Source organism: Culex quinquefasciatus, chromosome 1, assembly GCF_015732765.1.
Source record: "Culex quinquefasciatus strain JHB chromosome 1, VPISU_Cqui_1.0_pri_paternal, whole genome shotgun sequence".
Taxonomy (NCBI): Eukaryota; Metazoa; Arthropoda; class Insecta; order Diptera; family Culicidae; genus Culex; species Culex quinquefasciatus.
The window spans coordinates 27,651,222-27,674,401 of NC_051861.1; the positions used below are offsets into that span (position 1 = coordinate 27,651,222).

The following is a 23,180-nucleotide window of genomic DNA, read 5'->3' on the forward strand; positions in this document are numbered from 1 at the left end:
TTTAGACTGAGATGTACCCGTGATCTCAGAACTCTAGACAATCTACTGTGGATTACTTTCAAAACAGAACTAATCAGCTGAATCTAGGCCAAAAGGACCACCAACCGAACCGTTCTGTCACAAGTGACACATATGTGATATACTTTCATTCCGTATCGATTTCACCTAAAAACACAAGCTATCAATTGCAGTTGTTTACATTTCGCATGTCGTGTCGTGTGGCGGTCTCAATTACAACAACACATGACCATCTCTCTCGTGTGTGTCATCGTCGAAACATCGATGAAATCGTTTTATTAGCATCCATTACGATGCCTTTCAAACGCGTCCGTCAGTTTGACTTTTTTTTTGGTCCATATGACAGTTCTGGTTACTGCGATCACTCTCAAGTGGCCGACTGCTGCTGCTACTGGGTGCGGCTGGTCTTTATTTCTGGTTTCGGGGCGCCACCATAAGACTCCGTCCCTTCTGCTATAAGTGCAAGAGAGACGGAGTGCTTTGCATATGCTATTGCGGTCTCTGTTCCGCCTCCTAATTGCTCAATTTTCCAACTGGTCGCGCTCAAGTGGCTTATGGGATTGTGGGTCGAAGGAGGAAAAGCAGCATGAAACCCGACAAATTGACGGCATCGGAGGAGGCTGCGGTCCGGAGGAATGCGCTTCGGGAACCGTTTTCCAGAGCAGGGTTTTCAGTCTTTTGGAGGAGCTTCCATCGGATGGACGCGGTTGTGCGCGAATTCCTTGCTTTTGGAAAAATAATCTCTTGAAACGGAAGTGAAAGTGAAATTCCTAAGGATTACATACCCCCCCCCCCAAACTAACCTCAATTGGTACTGAGTGAAAGTGAAGTGACAGCTCGCACACTTGACGTGGCAGAAGAAAGGGTTGTGATCAATCAAAATTGACACATCGTCGGGGTGCCTACTTGGATTGAAGTGTGACGAAAGGATTGAGATCGGGGAGTCAAGCCGCCGGGGCGCAGGATGCTGCAACAGGGCTACTACGATGTGGTCGTGCAGGCACACTCGGAAGTGTCGTCCGGAAGTAGTGAGTCGAACAATAATACGCCCTTTTCCGTGAAGGATATCCTGAATTTGGTGGGCCAGAATGCAGCGGCGGCGGCGGCAGCGGAAGCGGATTACCTCGGATGTCAGATGGAAAGGTGGGTTTCAAAACGGATAGGGAATTATCTGTATGATAATTTGTATATACACATTTCAATTAATGTCGATACATTAACGTTCCATCACAATCGTTTAACATAATCTTAAAGTAAATTAAATATATTTATATAAATTGTAATGCAATCAAAAACAAATAAAAAGTGAAAATACATTACTTTTGCTTAAATTGTTACTAACAAGGTTGAAGTTGAATCAAACATATATACAGCAATTCCATTTGAAAAGAGCCTAAACCAAAAAAAAAGTTCTCCGATCGGGCTCAAAATTTAGACCCGAAATAATTAGACCCGTATTTTTTTGTTTGGCCATTAGGGTGACCTACATCGTGCTAGGGTGGTTCGAAAAATGGCAATTTTCGTCATTTTTCGCAAAAACCACTTTTTTCTAAAAATCATATCTCCGCGCCATTTCATCCGATTTTAGCTGTCTTAGATGCAAAAGAAAGGTAATGAGTTTGGCTATTTGGGAAAAATAGTAAAAAGTTCCATAAATCTAGCTTAACTATTGAAAAAGTCGTATGAAAACTTAAAATGGCGTTTTGACCGTGTCTGGACCAAAGAGCCTATGTCTGAAAATATTATTATCGGATTCCTCGGAAAATTTCACATAACATAACAAAAAATTGGCGATGTCGAACCGTACGTTTCCGAGATATGATGGTGGTACCAAAAGTTGCGTCTTTCAATTACAAAAATGTTGATACCCAAACATCAACAAATTTTGAGCCCGATCGGAGAACTTTTTTTTTTGGTTTAGGCTCTTTTCAAACGGAATTGCTGTATATATATAAAATAAGAATTGAAGAATTTGTGAGACAACAATTTTATAACTAAAGTACAATTGTGTATAAAACAAAAAGTTGAATTAATTTTATATCAAGAGCAATACAGCAATAATTGAATAGTTATTCAACTGGTCTAAGAAATTGTAGTTTTTTAGCCTTGTTGGGTAATAAAACCATGTTTCTTTTTGCAACTCGTTGCATAATACATTATTCCATTCGTCTTTATATGGCATAGTAACTGAATATATTTTAACTCGATTAGCTTTTAAATAATATACACTTTTCGTTTTTTTCGTATCACAAAGCTATTTGATTTAAAATGCATAAATATTTATAAAACTTCATCTATACATGATTTATTTCATTTCATGATAACCAGATTGAATACAATTAATTAAGATTAATCATAAAATATATAGGTACCGTTAACTGGGGCGAATTGGGACACATGGAGTGAATTGGGAGAGCAGTTTTAACCATGTTATAGAAAATATTTTTTATTTTTCTGGTTGGTAGGGAAAAGCACAGATTCAGACCAACAAAATGTGTACATCCATTTCCAAATTTAAAACCTTTAAGTGCTCTAAACATTGCTGTCCCTATTCAGACTGTAGTCCCGATTCGCCCCAGATGACGCTAAACAATTTTTTTTTTAGTTTTGGCATTCAATGGGAAGGTTTTTGTGTAGACCGGGTTTAATGAATTAAAAATTGGAAATTTATCAAATTAAATTTTAAGTGAAATATGATAGTGCAAATTTTATTTTAAGTTTTTGTCCCTCGGATGTGGCCAATGTCCAGGGGATGGAGCAAAACAAAAAAAAACTATGTGTCATATTCAAGCACCAAAAAAAAGATGTTTTTTCAACTTCAATTACAGAAAGGTGTTTAATTTTTATTTTCTAAAGTTTTTGGCTTTCATCCTATCTAAAGTACTTAAGTTCAAATTTTAATTAAAGTTTGAAAAGTTCTTATTGACAATGAATGCAGAATTTATTTTTATTTATTTTTTTAGATTTTTGAATTTATCGGAAAAGTTGTACAACTTTAGGCAACAATTATTTTAGTAAACTCATTGATATTCACTCTTTTTTTTTGGCAGTAGCATAAATGTTATGCTACATAAAGCGGGTGAAATTTTAAATGTTGTTTCTCTCCCGACTATGGCCGACGGGTCGACGGACAAAAAAGTACTAAAATTATTTCAGTTGCCAAAATTACAGTATCAACTGAATACTTTCTTTTTTTTGCAAATATAACATTTTCAATAAGAAAAATATATATTTAATTAGCAGTTTTTCAAAAAATACTAATCAAAAAATTCTTAACTCGTAATGATAGACAAAAATCAAAATTGTCAAGGAAAATTCATGCAATTGATAGATTTACATATATTATTGTATATATGACGAATTATGGCACAATAGGATAAAAAAGATATACATACCCAAGTAACATTTTAGGTTTTAAGTAGGCCATAAAAGCCTATTTAGGCCGTATGAGGGTTTCCAGAACCATGATAAAACCTGTAAGTTTAAAAATGTTACTAGGGTATAGTTCGATATTGTTGACCAGGGATAGCAAAAAGACGTGGTAATTAGAAAAAAAATCATGAATATTTTTACTCAATTTGGTTGTTTTTTGGCTCAGTAGGCAGAGAGTTTTTCCAAATTATTCTGAGATAATTTCTGTAAAATTTGTCTTATTTTGATTTTATGTTTTTTTGTATCAACAATTTCTTATATTAATGTCCCTACAGAACCCCCTGAAAATGACGACAAATTACGTCGAAACGTCGGAATAAATGGGAAAAACTACTATTTTTCTGACGGCTGAACCGAAAAACAATTTAGTTGGTTTTTGTTTGAGCCGAATTTCTTAGCAATATTATAATTTTATATTACGAAAAGCAGTTTTTGATGTTTATGTTTCTAAATATAAAAAAATTGCTTGAAAAATGTTTCGTTTCGTTTTATTAAACTGAACTACACAAATTTACAAATATGACTGCGCAGGCTCAATTCGAGGGGAAACATCATCTTTGAGGTTTCCAGAAACACGTGCAATTTGATTATTTTTTTTTTTTTCAAAGATGTTTAGACAGGGACGAATGGGTCTTCTTCAGAGTGTTTTATGGGGAATTAGGGCGGTTTGTCGCTCCAAAAATTGCATGCAATATGCAAAAGAAGCGAACTGCACTACATCTCCATACAAACTTTAGTGAAAAATACAAACCTTAATGAAAAAAATTACGGTAGCATAAAGGATCATCCTGCCTAAAGATTTATGTTTGGAAAAATTGTTGAAAGATAACTTTGTCCAACATCAATTTAGGGTTTAATAACCTTAATATTTTTTTTCCTGATTTCAAAATGAAAAAAAGTGATTAAAAGCTAAGGCAAGTTCTTTTCAGATTAATTTTTTTTAAGTGAAATGTTTGATGAGACCCCTTTTTTATTCAAGATATGGATAAAGATTATGATTCAACGCAACTTGTGTGGATAAAAATAGAAAATTTTAGCAAACAAATCACCCAAATACCTTGAAAAATAAACAAACCTAAATGAAAGTTTACTTAAAATACTAGAAAAATAAAAAAATTGTTTTAATAAAAGTTTTGTCCCTCGGCTGTTTGAAAGGCCTAGGGGAGGAGAGGGCTAGTAAAAAAGATTTGAAATTTCAAGCTGAGTGTTACCAACCTAGCAAAAAAAATCTACATACGAAAATCTTAACAACATAAAACAATTATGCTTCCGCAAAAAAAATAATTCATGAAGATATTTACTTTAGGCCGATGCAAATATATAAAAAGGTCAAGGGGGGGGGGGGGCAAAAAAATAAAAAAAATATAAAAATTTAAATAACAAGCCATAATCTTCACATTTAAATGAAAAAAAGTGTTTTAAAATGCATTTTACACTAGTTCAGTTGTTTTGCAATCATTAGTTTTCAAAAAATCTAAGATCTGACAAAAACAAAAAATGTATCGAAAAAAAAGATTTTGCATCGAAAATTTTCAAAAAATCTTAAGATTTTTTAATAAACCCAAACATGCTAAACATGATTTTAAACGCAGGAGAATGTATTTAAATTTGATTTCAGCTGCCCTTGCCCTTGAATTTTCATTGAAATTTTGAAGTTTACTGTAAAAATATTTTTTTTGCCCCCTGATTTTTCGGGCCAATTTTGAAGGGGGAAGGGGGGGGGGGGTGACAAAAACTTTTAAAAATTTTTGTACCAGCCTTCGGTTAAGCAAAAAAAAAAACAAACCAGTATAAAATTTCAGGCAATGGTTTCAGTTTCAACAAGTGATTAAAAATTCTGAATATACCAGTCAAGTTGTTTTGCAATCATTTGTTTCCTAAATATGTAACTATTGAAGAAATTTTTTTTCGATTTTTTTGCCTCGGCATTCAATGAATATTCAGAGTTTGATGAAAATTCAGGACATTTTAAATTGACCTGATTATAGAGGCAGAAAAATTCATAAATTTTGAAAAAAAAATTTCGAAGGTCTAAGTAGCCAAAAATAACAAACTGAACATTCATATTTATTTCATTATCCTCAACAGCTCATCATCCCACCTGGGCCTAACCTACAGCGGATATGACAATACCTACCCCACCCACAACGACCCCTACCAAATGATCCCCCACGGTTACATACCTGCCTCCCACTCTTCGTCACACCATCACGACTACACAAACTACAGCCCATCCCCAACGGCCTGCTACGATTATAATGTCCCTGCAACGCCTACTCATCCTCCCCACTACCACCACCCTCACGGAGGTCATCCTTCGGCGGTCCTCCCACCGTACAGTTCCTACCCTTCAAATCAACACCTGCATCCCCACCACCATCAGCAGCAGCAACATCCACAGCCCTCTACCTCCCCCTCCTCCTCATCCCCAATGTTGTCATCCGGAACGATTCCCGGCACACACCAGTTGTCATCGTCCGACATAGACCCCATGTCTCTGGGGGTCATCGTCGACACCAAGGACTGTCTGTTCCACATCGAAGAGGTCCGCTCGATTAACCCGTCAGCTGCGGAAGCCGGCATCGCCTCCGGAAGTTCCACCCCACAAACCCCGACCCGAAAGGCCAACGACGAAACGCCCTTCACTCCGAGCAGTTCGAGCAGCTCGCGGGTCACGTCGGAACATGTACAGGAGTTGGACAGCTTGTGCCAGATGAACAACGCAACTGGAGAGGAAGAGGCGTTAAAGAGTGAGTTTCCGGAGGTTTTTTTTTTGGAATCGGAAGTTCGTGACCTAACTTCATTTTTCTTTTCATTTTTCCAGAAGAGTGCAACTCCCAGCTGGTGACCTCGTCCCGTTGCGAACTCCGCAAGAACGGCAAGCTCCGTGCCAAGCGGAAACCCCGAATTCTGTTCTCCCAGGGCCAAGTGCTGGAACTGGAGCGACGCTTCCGGCAGCAGCGCTATCTGTCCGCTCCGGAACGGGAAACGCTCGCCGGAATGCTGAAGCTAACGCCCACCCAAGTCAAGATCTGGTTCCAGAACCGTCGGTACAAATCCAAGCGGATCCAGATTGAGAACGCAACCGCCGTGAAGGAAGCGGCGAGCGTCAGCAAGGAGGCGGCGGAAAAGCTCAAGGACGTTTCGATGGAGTTTCCGGAAGATTCGGTTGGTGGTTACTCGGGAGGGTTTGGAAGTGCCATGGCAGCGGTTCCGCCGCCGCCGCCCTATCCGGCGTACGGAATGCAGTACGACCAGTACGGGCCACCGCCGAATCCGTACTACGACCAGAAGGGATACTGGTAGAAGGGAGAAGTGTTGCCAGCTGTAAATAGTGTTACTTTGATAGCTTTAACGAAAAGAAACCAAAAACCAAAGAAGGCAAACCAAAATCGTTCAAGCGTTAGTTTTAGTCTAGCAAAAAGTGTAATCTATGATAGATAGACCGGAGACAATAAACAGAATCAAAAATTCATCATCGTCGAGCCTGTCTACTCTACCTAACGAAAGAAATTGAATCCGCGGGATAAACAAATGGGATTAACAGTTTTTCTCTGTCTAAGCCATGGAGCATGTCAAATGTTAGCTGCCGGTGGGAAATTCGATATCGGAGGGTTTTTCCTGATCTAGTTGGCGTGGCGATGCGGAACCGGAGTGGTTTGGGGAAATGAACAAACAGAAGCAGCGCTTGCTTGGGTTGATGTGGCATTTATAATGAAGTTCATTGTTCAGGGGAAATTTTCATACGTTTGGCAGGTTAAGCACTCGCTCCTAACTCCATCCAATTTGCTGATTTTCACTATTCGAACAACAACATTTTGTAAACTTTATGGAATATTCCTTTTCTTTTTTTCCTTTTCCTCTTTGTCAAACGAACTTAAAGCACAATGCGTCTCCCTCAAAATTACTTTGAAGCATGGTATGTTAACCCTCTCTATATAAATTTGGCAGATGTCTAAGCTAAATGGGTTTGTGAAAATTTAAAGATCTTTTTTATTAGAAACGGAATCTTGTTTTGTCGATGTTTAAAATTACTTTTTTTAGAAAAAATGTAAAAAAACACATTTTAAATACGATTAATCACATTGTGTTAGTTTAATTTTCACTATCAAATCGAATTTGCAATTAACTTTTCACAGTTTTTTGTTCTTTCAAAAATTGGCAAAAGTGGGCTTTATTTTTTGATCTGCGACCATTAAAAAAAAGGCTATTACCTGAAAATGGTGCATTCTATCAAAATTTTACAAAAGTACTTTTTATTGTGGATTTAGTTGGTAGCTGGATTTTCTGGCATCTTCTCAAAGTCATTGGAAACTATCGTGGATAGACCTAGGGGTTCTCAATTAGAAGTGAAAAAGTTCAAGTTATAGAAAAATTATGGATTAAAATTTTGATTTTAAATCACTTCTCCGACATCAGGAATAATTGTTTGATCATGCTTGCAAATGTTCGATTCAGCTGGAAAAAATATTATTTTTCTTGAAAAAAGTTTCATTTTCGCCTAATTCTGGCTCGATGCTGCCATCACGCGACCGCGTGCTCCATTTGTTTGTCAACAAAGCTGCAGCTGGATGATGAGACGAAGTTAGAGGGGGAGAGGTTTTGACATTTTTATGCCCGCATCTGGCCCGCCGCCTGTTTCGTCGGTCGTTGAGCCGACGGTTGTTTCCAACGATCGAGTCCAGCAAGGTACTGATCGTACAATAATTGAAATCTTAAAAAAGGGGACAAAACTTTAAAAAATATTTTCGTCGGCCTTACAATATTTCAAAAAATCATAATTTTATGAGAGATTTTTTTGCATATTCAGAAATTAAGTGAAATTATGGCATTTTATCCCTAAACCATATACAACAAATATGAAAATAGTGTTTTTTTTGGAAATCAATTTTTGGTGGCAAAATATGATTTTTGAAATCAGTATTTTTTTCTTGTAAACATTTTTGTCCGGAAAAAAACGGAATCGACGTAACACCTTATAATGTGGCCCTCTTAAACCTTGCGGTTTCGTCAACGGATCCACAGGCGTGTATCGTTCTTTTTGCGACAAGACTCCGCCTCCCGGGTCTCCTAAGTGTGAAGGTATGGGCACGGGGAGAGGGCACCGAATACCTATATTTACACTTAGAATTTTTTGCGTCCGCCCCGGGACATTTTTGTCCATACCTATAATATTGTTGAAGACATCAACAGTTAAAGGTTTTTGAATTTAGGCATATCATTTTTGTTTTGACAGTTGCCAAATTTGTATGGAAAATGATATGGGCAAATTGATGATGCAAAATGACAAAATGGAATTAAAAAATGTAAAAATTGGATCTCAGAGAAATTAGGAACATTTTATTAACTAAACCAAAAATTCTTAAAACAAACAGTTAATTTCAAAATATCCTCAGTCAATCTGAATTTGGAATTTTAAATTTTCACCGAATCTATGTTTATAGCACTATTTAAAAACGCGTTTTTGAAAACAAACACATAATCAGACTTTGTGTGCCTATTCCATTATATATTTCAAAAAGACAAGTATTTTCGCATTGTAAAAAAATATAACTATCTCTTCTCTTTTATTTGCATTTAAAAGCTTTTTTAGATATGGCCAAAAAAGATTAAAATTAATTATCCAAAAATATTCGATATAAATCTTCAAGTTAACCGCTCAAATCAAAGTCAGGTTGTGTTATAGATTTCTAATACAGAAAATATCTAAATCAGCTTGATTGTTTTTAGTTTCTGAAACGTTTCATATAAAATCCTAAATTAAACAATTTACAACTAACCATGGTTAAGGTGAAGCCGTCAGTCACTTTGAGAGAAATGTGATCATCACTCTTAAATATTCGGTATTTATCTCAGATTAACGAATTGCACATAGGGGAACTATACCCTTTCTCAGCCTATTTCTATTATCGGCCTATCAGCACTTTGATCATGAATTACAGCTTTCATAAAGTGTTTTTGACTGTTCCAAAGTAATAAATAGCTCAAATAAAAGTGAGCAAGCAACTCTTCTTTGTTGATACATCTGAAAATGTTGATTTAATAGAGGAAAACAGCAAAAGTGATGAGAATTGGTCGAACGGCTTAGAGTGATTAAAATGGGTATATTTCCCCTATGTGTCGGTTTTACTCTTCTAGAAGCCTGTAAAGGAAGTTTTATCTAAAGGAAATTTGTCTTAAAATTGATATGATTTTGTGATACAATTATTGACGCCCAAGTTGATAATTCAGAATAAATGAAGATTTCCATAATTTTAAAAAGAATATGAAAATTGTAACCATAAAGCATTAAGACGTGTAGGAAGAATGTGACAATAATTTTTGGCAGCAAAGCAAAATTTATATCTTTGAAGGAAATAATATTTCACTGATTGCCGCCGTTAACATAATTTATCTTGACATTTGAAGCAGCAGGATTTTTTTTTTTCATTTCTTTAAATATCACGACCAGAGCTGAAAATGTCAGGGGTCCTGACTTGAAAATCGGCGACGCAAACACGTTTTTTTCAGATCCATTCACTGAACCACAAAACCGTGACATAAACAAACCCGACTCAGTCGTGAGTGCCCTAGTTCACTGAGCAGCTGCAATGCGAGCCAGTAGTCGACCAACGCTCATTCGACGTTGCACGCACACACACAAAGAAACAAGTTTTTACACAAAAGTTGGTATTTATGAGTGAAAATATAATTTTGAATATAAGTTATGGTTGTTTTAAGTGTTTTGCACAGTCTAGAACCATTCAATTGTTTAAAAATAGTCAAAATAGTGTTTAGAGAGGATTTTACGAGTCAGTCATACGACACGAATTGAGTGAGTGTAGCTCATTTTTTCACGTCTCTCATTCTCCAGCAGCCGACCGGCACGAGTCAGGCGGCAGTGGTTGAACGGACACAGTAGGCTTACAGTCAAATGCTAGCAGTAAACTGACATTTTGGTTTGCTTCATGTGTACGCTGGGTTGGAAACATTTTGCAGGCCTGATCACGACATCACAACCGAAAAAATACCGATTAACTGATCTGACTCAATCTGATAAATTTCATTCCATGAAATTGTTCGTTATTTTCAGTGAATTTCATCTGAAACGGACAATACATTTTATGCTTTTAGCACAGACAACCACCTTTCGTCAAATAAAGTTTATGTTTCATAGCTCCAACGATGCTCTCACCACACGCAATCATAACGAACGCTTTGCTTCGATATGCTTCATGCATCAATCAGTACGCAGCCACTTGAAAGCTCTGCGCAAAAGTATGTTCAGCTCCATTTACCATCCGCATTTGGGAGCTTTTATGCTCGTCGTTGAAATATTTCATTGAAGATATCTGAAATGTTTCGATGTTGCTACATGTTGGAGCATAATTCTTATTGGAAAATCTGCATGGTGTTGTGATATTTAAATTGGCTAATGAAATATTTAAAAACAACACTATGATTCTTCTTAGCTCAAAAATCTCGTCTATAGTTGTTTTTTGTATCAATTATTTCATAGCAGTTAAGTGGAAATAAAAAATGCTATAGGTTGGTGATTTCAATGATTGCTTTCTAGTAATTTTAATTTTTTGTTGTTGAAAAACAAATTGAATTTGAACACATTCCTTACCAACTAGCAATTCCTAAAAAGCGTATTTAAAAGTCGTACATTCCAACCCTCTACAACAAAAACCTACTTCTAATCACCTCTACTTCAATTGCTCAATCACCACCTTATTAGCGGCCACATTGACACTGCCGCATGGCCCATCATCGCAGCCCAGGTTAGATCGGTCACGAGCGGGGTCATTATTGGGCCAATCATGCCGGCCGCGATCAGAGTGACATGGCGAAAAAACCCGGGAGAACCATCTCCTTTTTGACTAATTACGAATCATAAATTTCAATCAATCTAACAATTGTTGCGCCGACCGGGTCGACGAAAGAGTTGCCTTCATAGCGTTGCTTTTTTTTTCTTTATTTGTGAAGATTTTCGGCTCGTGCTCAAATACAAAAAAAAACGTGGACAACAACAATCATGAGGGGCCAATCAATCATATGGATCATAAAAATCTGCCGCCTAGCGCGGATTCATGTCGCGGCTGAAAGAGGAAAAAAGCCGGCTTGCTTTGTTTGATACACGCACATCTTTAGCGTTGCTATGACAGCTGTTTGTTTACGTTACGTGCGATGGGCACTACCGCTGCTGACCGGGCCGACCGCGGCCTTGTTGAATGCTGTGAGATGTTGGTTATGTTGATAGGTTTTTGAGTTTGTTTTGATTTCATTTGTTACACCTTTCAACGGAGGTTTTGGAATTCAACAAACTAATAAATACACTTTTTTTAAAAGAGAAGTACAAATATCTGTAAAATTTGTATTTTTTTTTGTCTCAAAAACTAAAAGTGATTTAGCATTATTTTTCAAGATTTAAAAAATTGGATTACATGTTTTTTAAGAAAGACTCATAAACTGTTGTTATGATAACTTATTTCGACTGTTTCATATTTCACGCTAAAAAAAATAAAAATAGTGTTTTTGGCAAATCAAGTTTTAGTGACAAAAAGTTAAATTAAAAATCACCCATTTTTTTACCGTGTATCATTTTTTTCAGTGTAGTCCTTATCCATACCTACAACTTTGCCGAAGACACCAAATCGATCAAAAAAATCCTTGAAAAGGTACAGATTTTTGAATTTTCAAATATCATTTTTGTATGGACAGCTGCCAAATTTGTATGGAAGATTGTTTGGACAAACTAATAATGCAAAATGGCTTCTTTGGGCATACCGAAGGCACCAAAAAAGTTTCAGCTGGATTGAAAAATTCAAAAATTAAAATTCAATAAAAAAAAACGATTTCGTAGAGAATTGCACTACATCAAAAAATATTTCAATATTTAAATGTTTTTAGACCCATCTAGTTTCTGTTTTAATGGTAGTTTTAGTTCTTTTTAATAGTTTCAATTATTTTGTTTTTTTTTTTGGCTTGAGGGCTCACTCGGGCACGTTTGGGCATCTTTAGGGCACAGCCTACTCGAGGGCAATAATTTGATCAGATACTTTGCTCTTCCAGAAAAAAAACTGAATAAAGTAATTCTAAAAATAAGTGGTCCCACCTAGCTCATTCTGTTAATGAATATTTCAGCGATGACTCGAAGCTGGTTCCAAAATTGAACACTTCGTAGTCGAGCATGGCCGAAAAGCGTGTGTTTCGACAAAATCACCATCAGTTCAATAAAATTCAAAGAAAAATAAAAAAATTAACGATTTTAATTAAAGATAACAAGAACATTGAATAAGTTTAACTTAAAACAACGGGTTGATTTTTTACCATTTTATAAATAAATATATTTAACAAGACAATGGAAAAGTCACACGAAAAAAGTAAAAAAAAGTAAATTCAAGATATAAATTAGTTTAAAAAATGATTTAGGACGACTTTTCTGTCTATAGGCGGGGATGAGTCATAGTGGGTAAAAATTCCACAATAAAACATTTCAAAAAATATCGTTATTAACATTGATACAACATGGAAAATATACAATAATAAAATTATCATAATTAATTAAAATGTAGTCGTCTAAAGAAACAGAATTAGGAGCGGCCGTGGCTGACTGGTTACGGTGTTCGCTTTGTAAGCGAATGGTCCTGGGTTCAATTCCCATCTGCTCCCAACGAGAAATCATAGGACATATAAATGTTGAAACTCTGAACATGAACGAAAAACCAAAGTTGCTCGAGTCGGGGTTCGATCCCCCGTCCTTTGGATTGGTAAGCAAAAATGCTAACCACTAGGCCATCGCGACTTGGTAGGCTTATGATTGGAATTAGGAATACTGTTACTATCAACTATATACGCGCTGGGTCCTTGTCCATTTGACAAGGGTTCGGAAGTTCTAAATAACGTTTGAATCCGATTGATGCAAACGTTCTTCAGGGCGGGGCTTGTCGACTCAAGCTGAGGGACCTCGCGCTCGGCTAGCCAGCGTAGAAATGGGTCACCGAAGCTCGGCAGAGCTAACACCATCCAAATGCCTATGCGAGTTATTTGCATGTATAGAATGTAGATCTAAAAATAAAATACATGGAAACAACTCAATTTGTAAGAAGCGACCGCGTGGTCCCGTTTGGTTGGTTGCACACACACACACACAGTCGTCTAAAGAAACAGAATTAAGTTTAAGATTTTTCAATATTTTACAACTTTACATTACATTTGGGAATATGTATAAAAATCAAATAAAACAGGATATTTCTTAAACGTTAAAAAGATATTTCTACTTAAAATAAGTTGTATTCTTGACCTCCCCACACTTTTGAAAGTAGTTTTTGCTTCAGCCATCTTGCACCGCCTTCTTTCGTTCTCAATCAATTACACCGCGCTAACGACAACAATTCTCACATTTTTCAAAAGCATTACGCCGCGTTCAGGTACTTGCAGGCCTGGCTACAATGTGGTTTATTTACCCGCATTTACCAGTTTTTTTTTCTCGAGCAAGATGATGATGCTGGTGTATTGGCAAGACCGGCCGAAACTTGAAAGCCGCGCGCGCTCGTTGAAAGGAGAATCGCCGCCGTCAACTCATATGAGAACGCAACTTCAGAGTGTGAGTATTTGTATGGAGAAACAACACATAAAAATCAATTTACATCCCTCCCCTGCAGACTTTCCCCGTACCCCTCGTCCAAAGTCTCGGCGATACAACTCTGTCTTGGGCAAAGAGGTCAAGATTGAAGCTTTTTTGAGGGAGCTTTTGCGGGGAGGTGGTGATGCTGATGAGAGGGGGGGGGCAAAAGAAAGAGTGTGTGGAAAAATCAATATACTGTTTGATTTGATTTAATAAAAATGTTTCAATAAGCGCAAACATATCTGCGCGCGACCGATCCACGATTCAATGGGCCTACGGCCGCGGCATAGTTGCTTTTATCCCGCGGGATGTTTCGCTGCTAAATGGTGCCGCGGTGTAAAAGCACTCAAAGTTGGCCATTTATGTTGATTTGAAATAATGATAAGTTGATACCGACTACTTTTTTCCCCTGTTAATATGATTGAACAACTTCAACGACTTCGATAGAAAAAAATGTTATTTCGAAATGAAAAATTGTAAAAAAAAGTTTCTCTTCACAGATTCTGTATACTATGCAATACAATTATAAGTCTTATTTTATTTCAAAAAGGACAGTAGAGCAACTCTGTACGAAATCGGCTGATTTCGACCATTTTTATTTTTTGTATTTTTTTTTATTGTGCTCAAACTTTGTGGGGGCTTTTCCTATGACCAAATAAGCTATTTTGTGTCATTGGTTCACCCATACAAGTATCCATACAATTTTGGCTACTGTCCATACAAAAAATGGTATGTAAATATTCAAACAGCTGTAACTTTTGAGAGAATTTTCTGATCAATTTGGTGTCTTGGGCAATGTTGTAGGTATTGTTGAGGACAATTGAGAAAAGAATAGGTATACGGAAAAAAATTGCAAATTTTTTAATCAACTTTTTTTCACAAAAATTCAATTTCCCAAAATACGTATTTTTTGATTTTCGAGATTTTTTTATATGTTTTAGGGGACAAAAATCTGCAACTTTAGAGCCATAGAAAAACATGGCCAAAAAATCTGCCGCCGAGTTATGAATTTTTGAAAAAATAGTGATTTTTGGAAAAAGTAAATATTTTATGCAAAAACAAATTTGACTTTATTTTTCAATGCAAAATTGAATTTGCAATTGAAAACTACTTCACAGATTTTTTGATAAAGTGCTCCGTTTTCAAGATATAGCCACTTAAAGTTTGATTTTAGCGAAATATTTGCAGTTTTTCGATTTTTTAAAAATAGTGACCATGAGTGACCATTTCTGAAAATATTTTTTTTGAAAATTTCAGGAAATTTGCTATAAAATTGTCCAAAAGACAATGAAGATTGGACCTCGGGTCGCTGAGATACAGCCGCTTTAAGAAAAAGAAATACGAAAATTGAAGTTTTTTAAGTCTCACCCAAACAACTCCCCATTTTCTAATGTCGACATCTCAGCAACCAGAGGCGACTCGTCCACCTGTTCAACCTGTTCATTGAACAGGTAGCCGATTTCAAGTGGATATTTTTTTTATTTATGTGCCGTGGTGCTTTTTAAACCAGCAACATACAATTACAATTTTTGTTTGAATATACGTTAATAAAATCAACGCCCTATGTTCAGCAGCGCTGCATGCACCGAAAAAGCTTTGGCCCGCCACCCTTTACTCAGGAAGGTGCTGTGTCCTATCCCTCGCCTAGACCAGACCAAAATCCATGATAAAGCTGTCAGACCAAATCTGTCAGACCAAGACTGTCAGACCAAAGAGCAAAAAGTAAACAATCTTGGTCTTCGACGTTGGTGCACACAAATCAAGAAAAGAAAATTTGAAAAAATAAATTTCATTTTTCCAATTCAATGACTGGTTTTGGACTGCAAAATTTATTGTCCGCCAGAAAATGATTGAACAGTGCGGCGTCCTATACACCGACAATTAAATAAGCAGATAAAAGCCTTTTTTCTTCCATTTTAATTTTTGATCGCGTTTTCGGTTTACACCTGAACAATCTTGAAATTATTTATGCGGATTTGTGATTCCCCTCGTTTCATCATTCCCTTGCCTTTACTCGTTACCTCTCTTTACAACCCACCAATACCAAAGCGAGCCAGCCTAGCGGGCCACGCGCAAATGCTCGTCGCGTTCAACACCGACCCTTTGAACGTTGGGGAAAAAATCTCCATACAGAAAAAAATCAACACATGTAAAGAGCTTCCTATTCATACGCAGCGGCAGTATCGATGTGTTGGTAAATCAGGTTCAATCTGAGAGCGTGAACTGACAGCATTTTTGGGAGAGAGCGAAATGCCACCCCCAGCCCCCAGCCGACTTAGCTCGCTCAGCTCTCCAGGGAGCTGCATGCAAAAGGTAAACAAGCCAGCGCGTTGACAGCACGTTGAGAGCATGAATAAATGAGAGAGAGTGAGAGCACGACAGATATTGCTCTATATTTGGCGCACTTTTAGGCATCAAGCTGTTTTGCGCAGACTGGTGATGGCTTGTTTTAGAACTGGAATGTTCAACTGCGCGCGTTGAACCTCTTCGGGAGCGTTCTTTTATTACGTAACGCGAAAAATCGGACTTTTAGACCCCCTCCCCCCCCTCGTAACAAAATTTCCATACAAATTTCAAAAATTTTGTATTGAGCGTAACACGCCCTCCGACCCCCCCTCCCCCCCTACTGCGTTACGTAATAAAAGAACGCTCCCTTCGATCTTCTTGGTTACAAGTGGATTCTTGCTCTACTGGAAAGTGATGTAATGTTAAGTTAAGATCGTGTGATTGATAAATTGAATTGAAACAATTGAAAGAAAAAAGTACTGTGCTTTTTCCAGAATCGGGACACATTAGAAGAATTATGACAGTAGATCAGGGAAGGGATTTAAGCACCTTGTTTTGCATAATATCAAAGGTGCTGTGCTACTGAGTAGATTCAACCATGATCGTTATTTTATTTTTCGGATGGTTCTATTTAAAGCGGATGCAGTCCTAAAAAGTTTAAGATTTGATGCCATTAAATGCTCCAAACACGACTGTGTTTATTGAGACTGTAATCCCGGTTCACTCTAGTTGTATATATTATTATCATATATTGTAGCATGAATTTGTTCTGAAAACATTTTTTCACTGATGCTAAAAACAAATATTTTAATTATCTCGGATTCATGTCAATATAGTTTTGTTTTTAACATCAAAAGCCCTTCTTTTTATTCGGAAATTGAATTCCAAAACCATGAGAACATAAAAGTGAGTAAATTCGATTCTCTAAAAATTTGACAAAGGATCAAAAGCGATACGACCTGGTTCTAAAAAGTATAAAGTAAAATGTCAATTTAATTTTTAAATAGTAACCAAGTTAGCTTAAAAAAGCCCAACAAACAGTTTTCTTTTGTTAAGGATATGTTTTTTTTCTGAACATCCTGATGAATACTTTTAAAATTCAGTATAATATTCAATAACTTCCCTTGAATTTCGATAAGGATGGCAGAGCGATTGCTCTATTTTTCCTCATTCCCCACGCTAATGATTAAGTCTTAAAAATACATTTTAACGAGATAAAAAAGTCTTAATCATAATTTTTATTATTTTTTTGCATAAACAGAAAATTATAATAGTATAAAAATAATAAAACGTAAAAATAAAAGCCATTGGAAAGAAAAAAAGCTTGTAAAAAATGTTTTAACATTGAACAGGTACTTCATTCGGGCACGAGTCGCCTCTGTCAGCAACTAATGGTCCGATTTTCAATGTTAAAATATGAAACATTCGTGAAATTTTCCGATCCTTCGAAAACATATTTTGAAAAAGATTAAATCAAGACTAGCATTTTAAATGGACGTAATATTCAATGTTTGGCCTTTTTAAAATTTTAGTCTTGACTTAAAAATTTTCAAAATATTTTTTTCGAAAAGATCTACACCCACGGCCGAAGAAGCGAACGATCTCACCGGGTCGTTGTTCGTGGTTTACCTGATGAACTGAAACCGGATGAGGTCAAGTACCTGCTGAAGAGAGATCAGAATAAGCGGCCGAACGTGACCCAGTGCAGGAACTGCTTGCAGCTGGGCCATGGATCCAGGAACGGTCACCTCAAGGGAGGTGCAACAACTGTGGGAGTCTCCACAAGACGGACGAGTGCAAAGTCCAAGAAGTTGGGCCGAAGCGGTGTGCCAACTGCTCTGGAGCCCACGGACCGCAGCTGCCTCAAGCGTGTGGGCTTCAGCCAGAGGCGCCAGCAGGCGTCGAAACCGAAACCGCCGGCAAGGAAGGCGGAGAAGCAGAGTTCAACAGTTCCGGTGTTCACGCCGGCGATCGCCCCGCAGGAAGCAGCCAAGGAAGCAGTGGATCTCGAGATTGTGGAGCCACGAAGGAGGAAGCCGGGGAGGTGCTCTACAGTTCGGCTGAGCTGTGGGGCATTTTCTCCGAGTACATCGCCAGGTTCAAGACCTGCAAGTTTAAAATCACTATGTACTAAAACTGAGAAATTTTGTTTTACATTGTTTAATGCTCGGAGGAAAATCAGTAGAAATAAACGGCTTCTTTTGACATAGATGTTGCATGGGCAAAGCTACATATAAATCAACAACTATAAAGCGGTCAATTTACAAAAATGTAAGGAAATATTACTTTTTTAAATAACTTTTGTTTAAGCAGGTTGTGGGTGCTATAACCACGACAAATAGTGCTAGAGCATTAGAGGGAATACGGTGTCCCATTCCAGAGGGTTTCGGAGTACCAAAACATCTCAGTTGGTGATCCCAACGAATAAACCAAATCTCGGAGCGTATAGTGCACAATAAAACATGGTAATATTCATCAGGAAATGGTGACAGATTTTGTGTCGAAAAAAATGTGTGATATTACATGAGGAATTGGTGAACATTTATCAGTTTTTGATTAATTTTTATTAGGTTCACATTTTTACTCATTTTATGTAATATTTCTCAAAAAAGAGGTTATATTCAACCTACCAAATTTTCAACCATCCAAAATTCAACTTTTTTCTGTTTGGTGTTCCTTCCCTGTAAAGTCAGAATTGTGTTGTTGTATGAACACTCCATGCATGCTTAAACTAAACCTACACAGAAAAAAAAAGTTGAATGGAATGTTGAAAATTTGGTAGGTTGAATATTACCTCTTTTTTTGAGTAATATAACCGGGGGGATGGCAACCCTATTCCGACCAAAGCAAACTGACAACAGTCAACATTAGCACGGTTGTCAAATGAGAGCCCACAACAAAAGCACTAGCTGTCAAATGGTAGCCCATAACAAACCATTGTTTGGGTTTTTGATTTTCAATTTTCCCGCAATTCAAACGATAAATACCTGAAAAAACACGTGAATTGTGTTGCTGATGGCAAATTCTATTATATCCTTGGAGATTCCATCCCAATATTGGCTGAAAATTCATATCGAAAAAAGTGATTTTTCTGTTTACCTTTTTTGCTTTTTTTTCTTTTGGTCGATCAAACAGTGCGCCCGTACACTGTGAATCGGCATTACACATTTTTCAGTTTGGTTTTACACATTTGCATGGGACTTTTGAGTTTAACCAGGATAACACACTTCGTGTTACCAAAATAATATGAATAATACTGATTCTGAGTGTTTGTTTTCTGAACTTCCAAGATGGCGGCTTCTTCGCTACCCCCTGAATATAACATAAAAAACGTTACTTAATCCACCTTTAGGTGGTTGGTGCCTTCCTCATATTCATAAAGTCTGAATGTATTGAGTAAAAATAGTAACATTCCCCTTAACATGTTTAACAAATCAACTTTATTACTCATTTCTTTTGATATGCCGATAACTTTTGATAGGGTTGTCAGATCCTTGATGTTTTAGGCTCATTTGAAAGGTCTTTCGATTATCTAACTAACGATGGGTCACATGATGGACCCGGACATCATTTTTACTGAAATATCTGAGATCCGGCCTCCAAAAAGTGTATAAATAACACTTAAGTGCCAATAACTTTTGATAGGATTGTCAGATCCTTGATGTTTTAGGCTCATTTGAAAGGTCTTTCGATTATCTAACTAACGATGGGTCGCATGATGGACCCGGACATCATTTTCATTGAAATATCTGAGATCCGGCCTCCAAATAGTGTATAAATAACACTTAAGTGCTAATAACTTTGATATGGTTATCAGATCTTCAATGTTTTGCTCATTGGAAAGGTTTTTTAAACCTTTCTGAAAATGTATAACATGACAGGGTTTCTTACAAAAACCACCCTTTTACAATCTTCCGGACATACGCCAAAATCGTTTTTAGCATAACTTTTGAAGTACTTAATTAAACTTGCTGATTTTTAATAGAGACCTATGGGACCCCAAGACGGATCGAATGAGACTAATACGGTCAAAATCCGTTAATCCAGTCCGGAGATAATCGAGTGACATTTTTTTTTGTCCACCCACCTACACACATCCACACAGACATTTGCTCAGAACATGATTCTGAGTCGATAGGTATACGTGAAGGTGGGTCTACGAGGTCAAATTAAGAAGTTCATTTTTCGAGTGATTTTATAGCCTTTCCTCAGTAAGGTGATGAAGGCAAAAAGTGTAAAAATGTAAACCTGATGAAAATTTATCAAAAATTGATGAAATTCCATTGTTCGGCCCAATCGGCCAGTCCCTACGTTGTGATTAACTACTTGCGGGACTGCCGGAACCAACAACTAACGGACGACGGCGAAGCTTCAGGAACGATGGCGGACGAAGAAGTTTCTCACCGAACAAATCTAACACGGTGGTTTTCAAGGCTCCGAGAGGCCACCTGCCTCCTCGGAGGTTCAACACAGAAGATGTTTATTTCACAATTTTACAAAATACGAAACCTTAAATCTAAATCACAGAAATAACACCTCGAAAATAAACAATAACATACATGACAGACTGTACTGTCAGCCTACTAGCGCTCCCAGCGATCAATGAGGGAAACACTGCGTGACTGGGGGGTAATATAACCAGGCTTGCCACACGTACAGATATTTTTGGCACAGACCAAACACTCAATCAAGTATAACTTTAAAGAAAATAATTTTTATCAAAAACTAAACAAGTTAAAAGATGCAAAAAATGTTTATCTTTTTAGTGCAGTTTACAAAAACTACTCAAGTGTATTTCAACTGTAAAAATAATTAGTTTGAGTGTTTGGTCTGTGCCAAAAATATCTGTACATGTGGCAACGCTGAATACAACTTATGCCATAATAGGGTCCGCGACCCAACATCCATCGTTTTCTGGGCTAAAATTAATCATTTTGTTTTTGACACAAAATCTGTCACCATTTCCTGATGAATATTACCATCATTTTTTTTTCTGTGTTCTTCAACGATTCATCTATGTGGTAAACGCAGTAAGTCTGGTCGCTTTAATGTTTGTGATGTTTCAATGTATTCTAATGCAATGGCGCTAGGCGTAATCTAAACCAAGGCTTTTTCCAGAATTTCTTTCGAAAGATTGGCAGGATTTGATAAGAAAAGATTAGATTACTTTAGAAATAAAAAAAAATATTCCGGTAATACATTGATTATATTTAACAACTTTTAATTTGTCTTTTTAGGTTTATCTTTGAGTGCACTCTGCGCAAGCTCCGAAACAATAATCATGTTAAACACAAAACCACCATTCGATTGAACCCCGAGTCGATACCGCGATCTGCTCAAATTGTGATTAATGAGCTATAAATTGTAAATCAATACGTACTCGACCCTTAACCCGTCCGTCGTCCGAGGTTTTCCCTTCCACCTTCTTCTGGTCCTTAACGCTTACTTAGCTCTTAAATGTATTTATTAAATCGTTCCGATCCCGATCGGTGGTGCGCTGCCGCTGCTGAAGCCGCTTGGCCGGATCGATCGATTGAAGTCGACTGCTGGACGCGCTGGGAAACCACTTTGCAACAAATGGCCACCACCGGATGATTTGTTTCTGCGCCGGAATTAATTTATTATACATTTGCGTATGCGCGATTCGCACACCACATTGGAACTACCTTGGAACTATGATTTTGGGGTTTTTTTTTAAGCGGATGCCACCTTTAGGATTTTTTTTCTGGAGTGATGGGAAATTAGGTCAGATTTAAACAGTTTGATCATATTGAAAAAAAAAATGTTTATTTTAAATTGAATTGAATTGGAATAAGCTTCGTCACGATCTTTGTTCTAAATTAGTCTCAATTTAACAATGTTTACCGATCGATCCCACGGGCCCAAACCATTCTGCCAACTCATCACCGGACCTAAATGCCGATACGTTCCGGAGATAATTCAAACAAAACCACAACAAAGTTCACCGATCGATCGTCGGCTCATCGCAGATCATCACTTCTGAGGCAACAAATTGTTCCGCGCCACCTTGGCCAACCCAGCGCTCTTTGTGTGGCCAAAACGATGAGGTTGCAAATATGTTGGGACCCCCTCGGACACGCCGAAATGTCCCACGCGCCGTGGAGTCCCGTCAATCATAGTGCACCACCAGAATCTCCTCGGGACTTGGAATGTTCCAAAAAATCCAATCTCTTACAAATTGGGTTCACGTGGTCGATACTTGGTCTGGGGTCACTGTTTTTTCGGGTAGGTTACGAAAGGACCACCCAGAACTGGGGCAACCGCGGTGGAGTCACCTCCAAAAAAGCGTTGTGGACCTCCAGGTCTGAGAGTTGGAGGTCGTGAGTTGACAGCTTTTGGTCCGGAAAGGGCAGCGAGTCAAGGGAACAAAAACGTGTGAATTGTCGCAATCAATTGGGGAAAATTAATAAAACGTGATCGTAAGAGGTAATTGATTTTCCCACCAAGAGCTCAATGCCAATCAGTTTGAGGGGGGAAAACGTTACAACCGGGTAAAATCAGCTTCATTGACGCCGGTAGTCGTAGTAAAGGTGGTAGTGATGCGATGAAGATGTTCCCAGAAGAGGACGATGAGATTTTAATTTTGTATGTAACTCATTGCGACCCATGCAATTCAAGTTTAACAAACTGTTATTTTTAGTTGTTGAACTTCATGTTCAAACCAAATTCTTTTTATAACGAGTTGAGGATTACTAAGGGTCAAATTAATTAATGATGTTAAACTTTTTATTGGTGTTTTAAGCTTTTTTAAATATATTTATGGTCGTTTTTACGGAAATAAAAATTAATCATAACAGTGACAGATCTATTTTTT

The 23,180-nt window shown here is 37.4% G+C and overlaps 1 protein-coding gene across 1 annotated transcript; it reads left to right on the plus strand.

The window, feature by feature from the left end:
- Positions 1–909: 909 nt before the first annotated feature.
- Positions 910–6,862, plus strand: LOC6035637 (muscle-specific homeobox protein tinman). The gene is made up of 3 exons (XM_038261935.1): positions 910–1,161; positions 5,539–6,200; positions 6,272–6,862. Exons 1-3 carry the CDS (start codon positions 983–985, stop codon positions 6,754–6,756), a joined length of 1,326 nt encoding a protein of 441 aa, XP_038117863.1. The 5' UTR covers positions 910–982; the 3' UTR covers positions 6,757–6,862.
- The last annotated feature ends 16,318 nt before the right edge of the window (positions 6,863–23,180 follow it).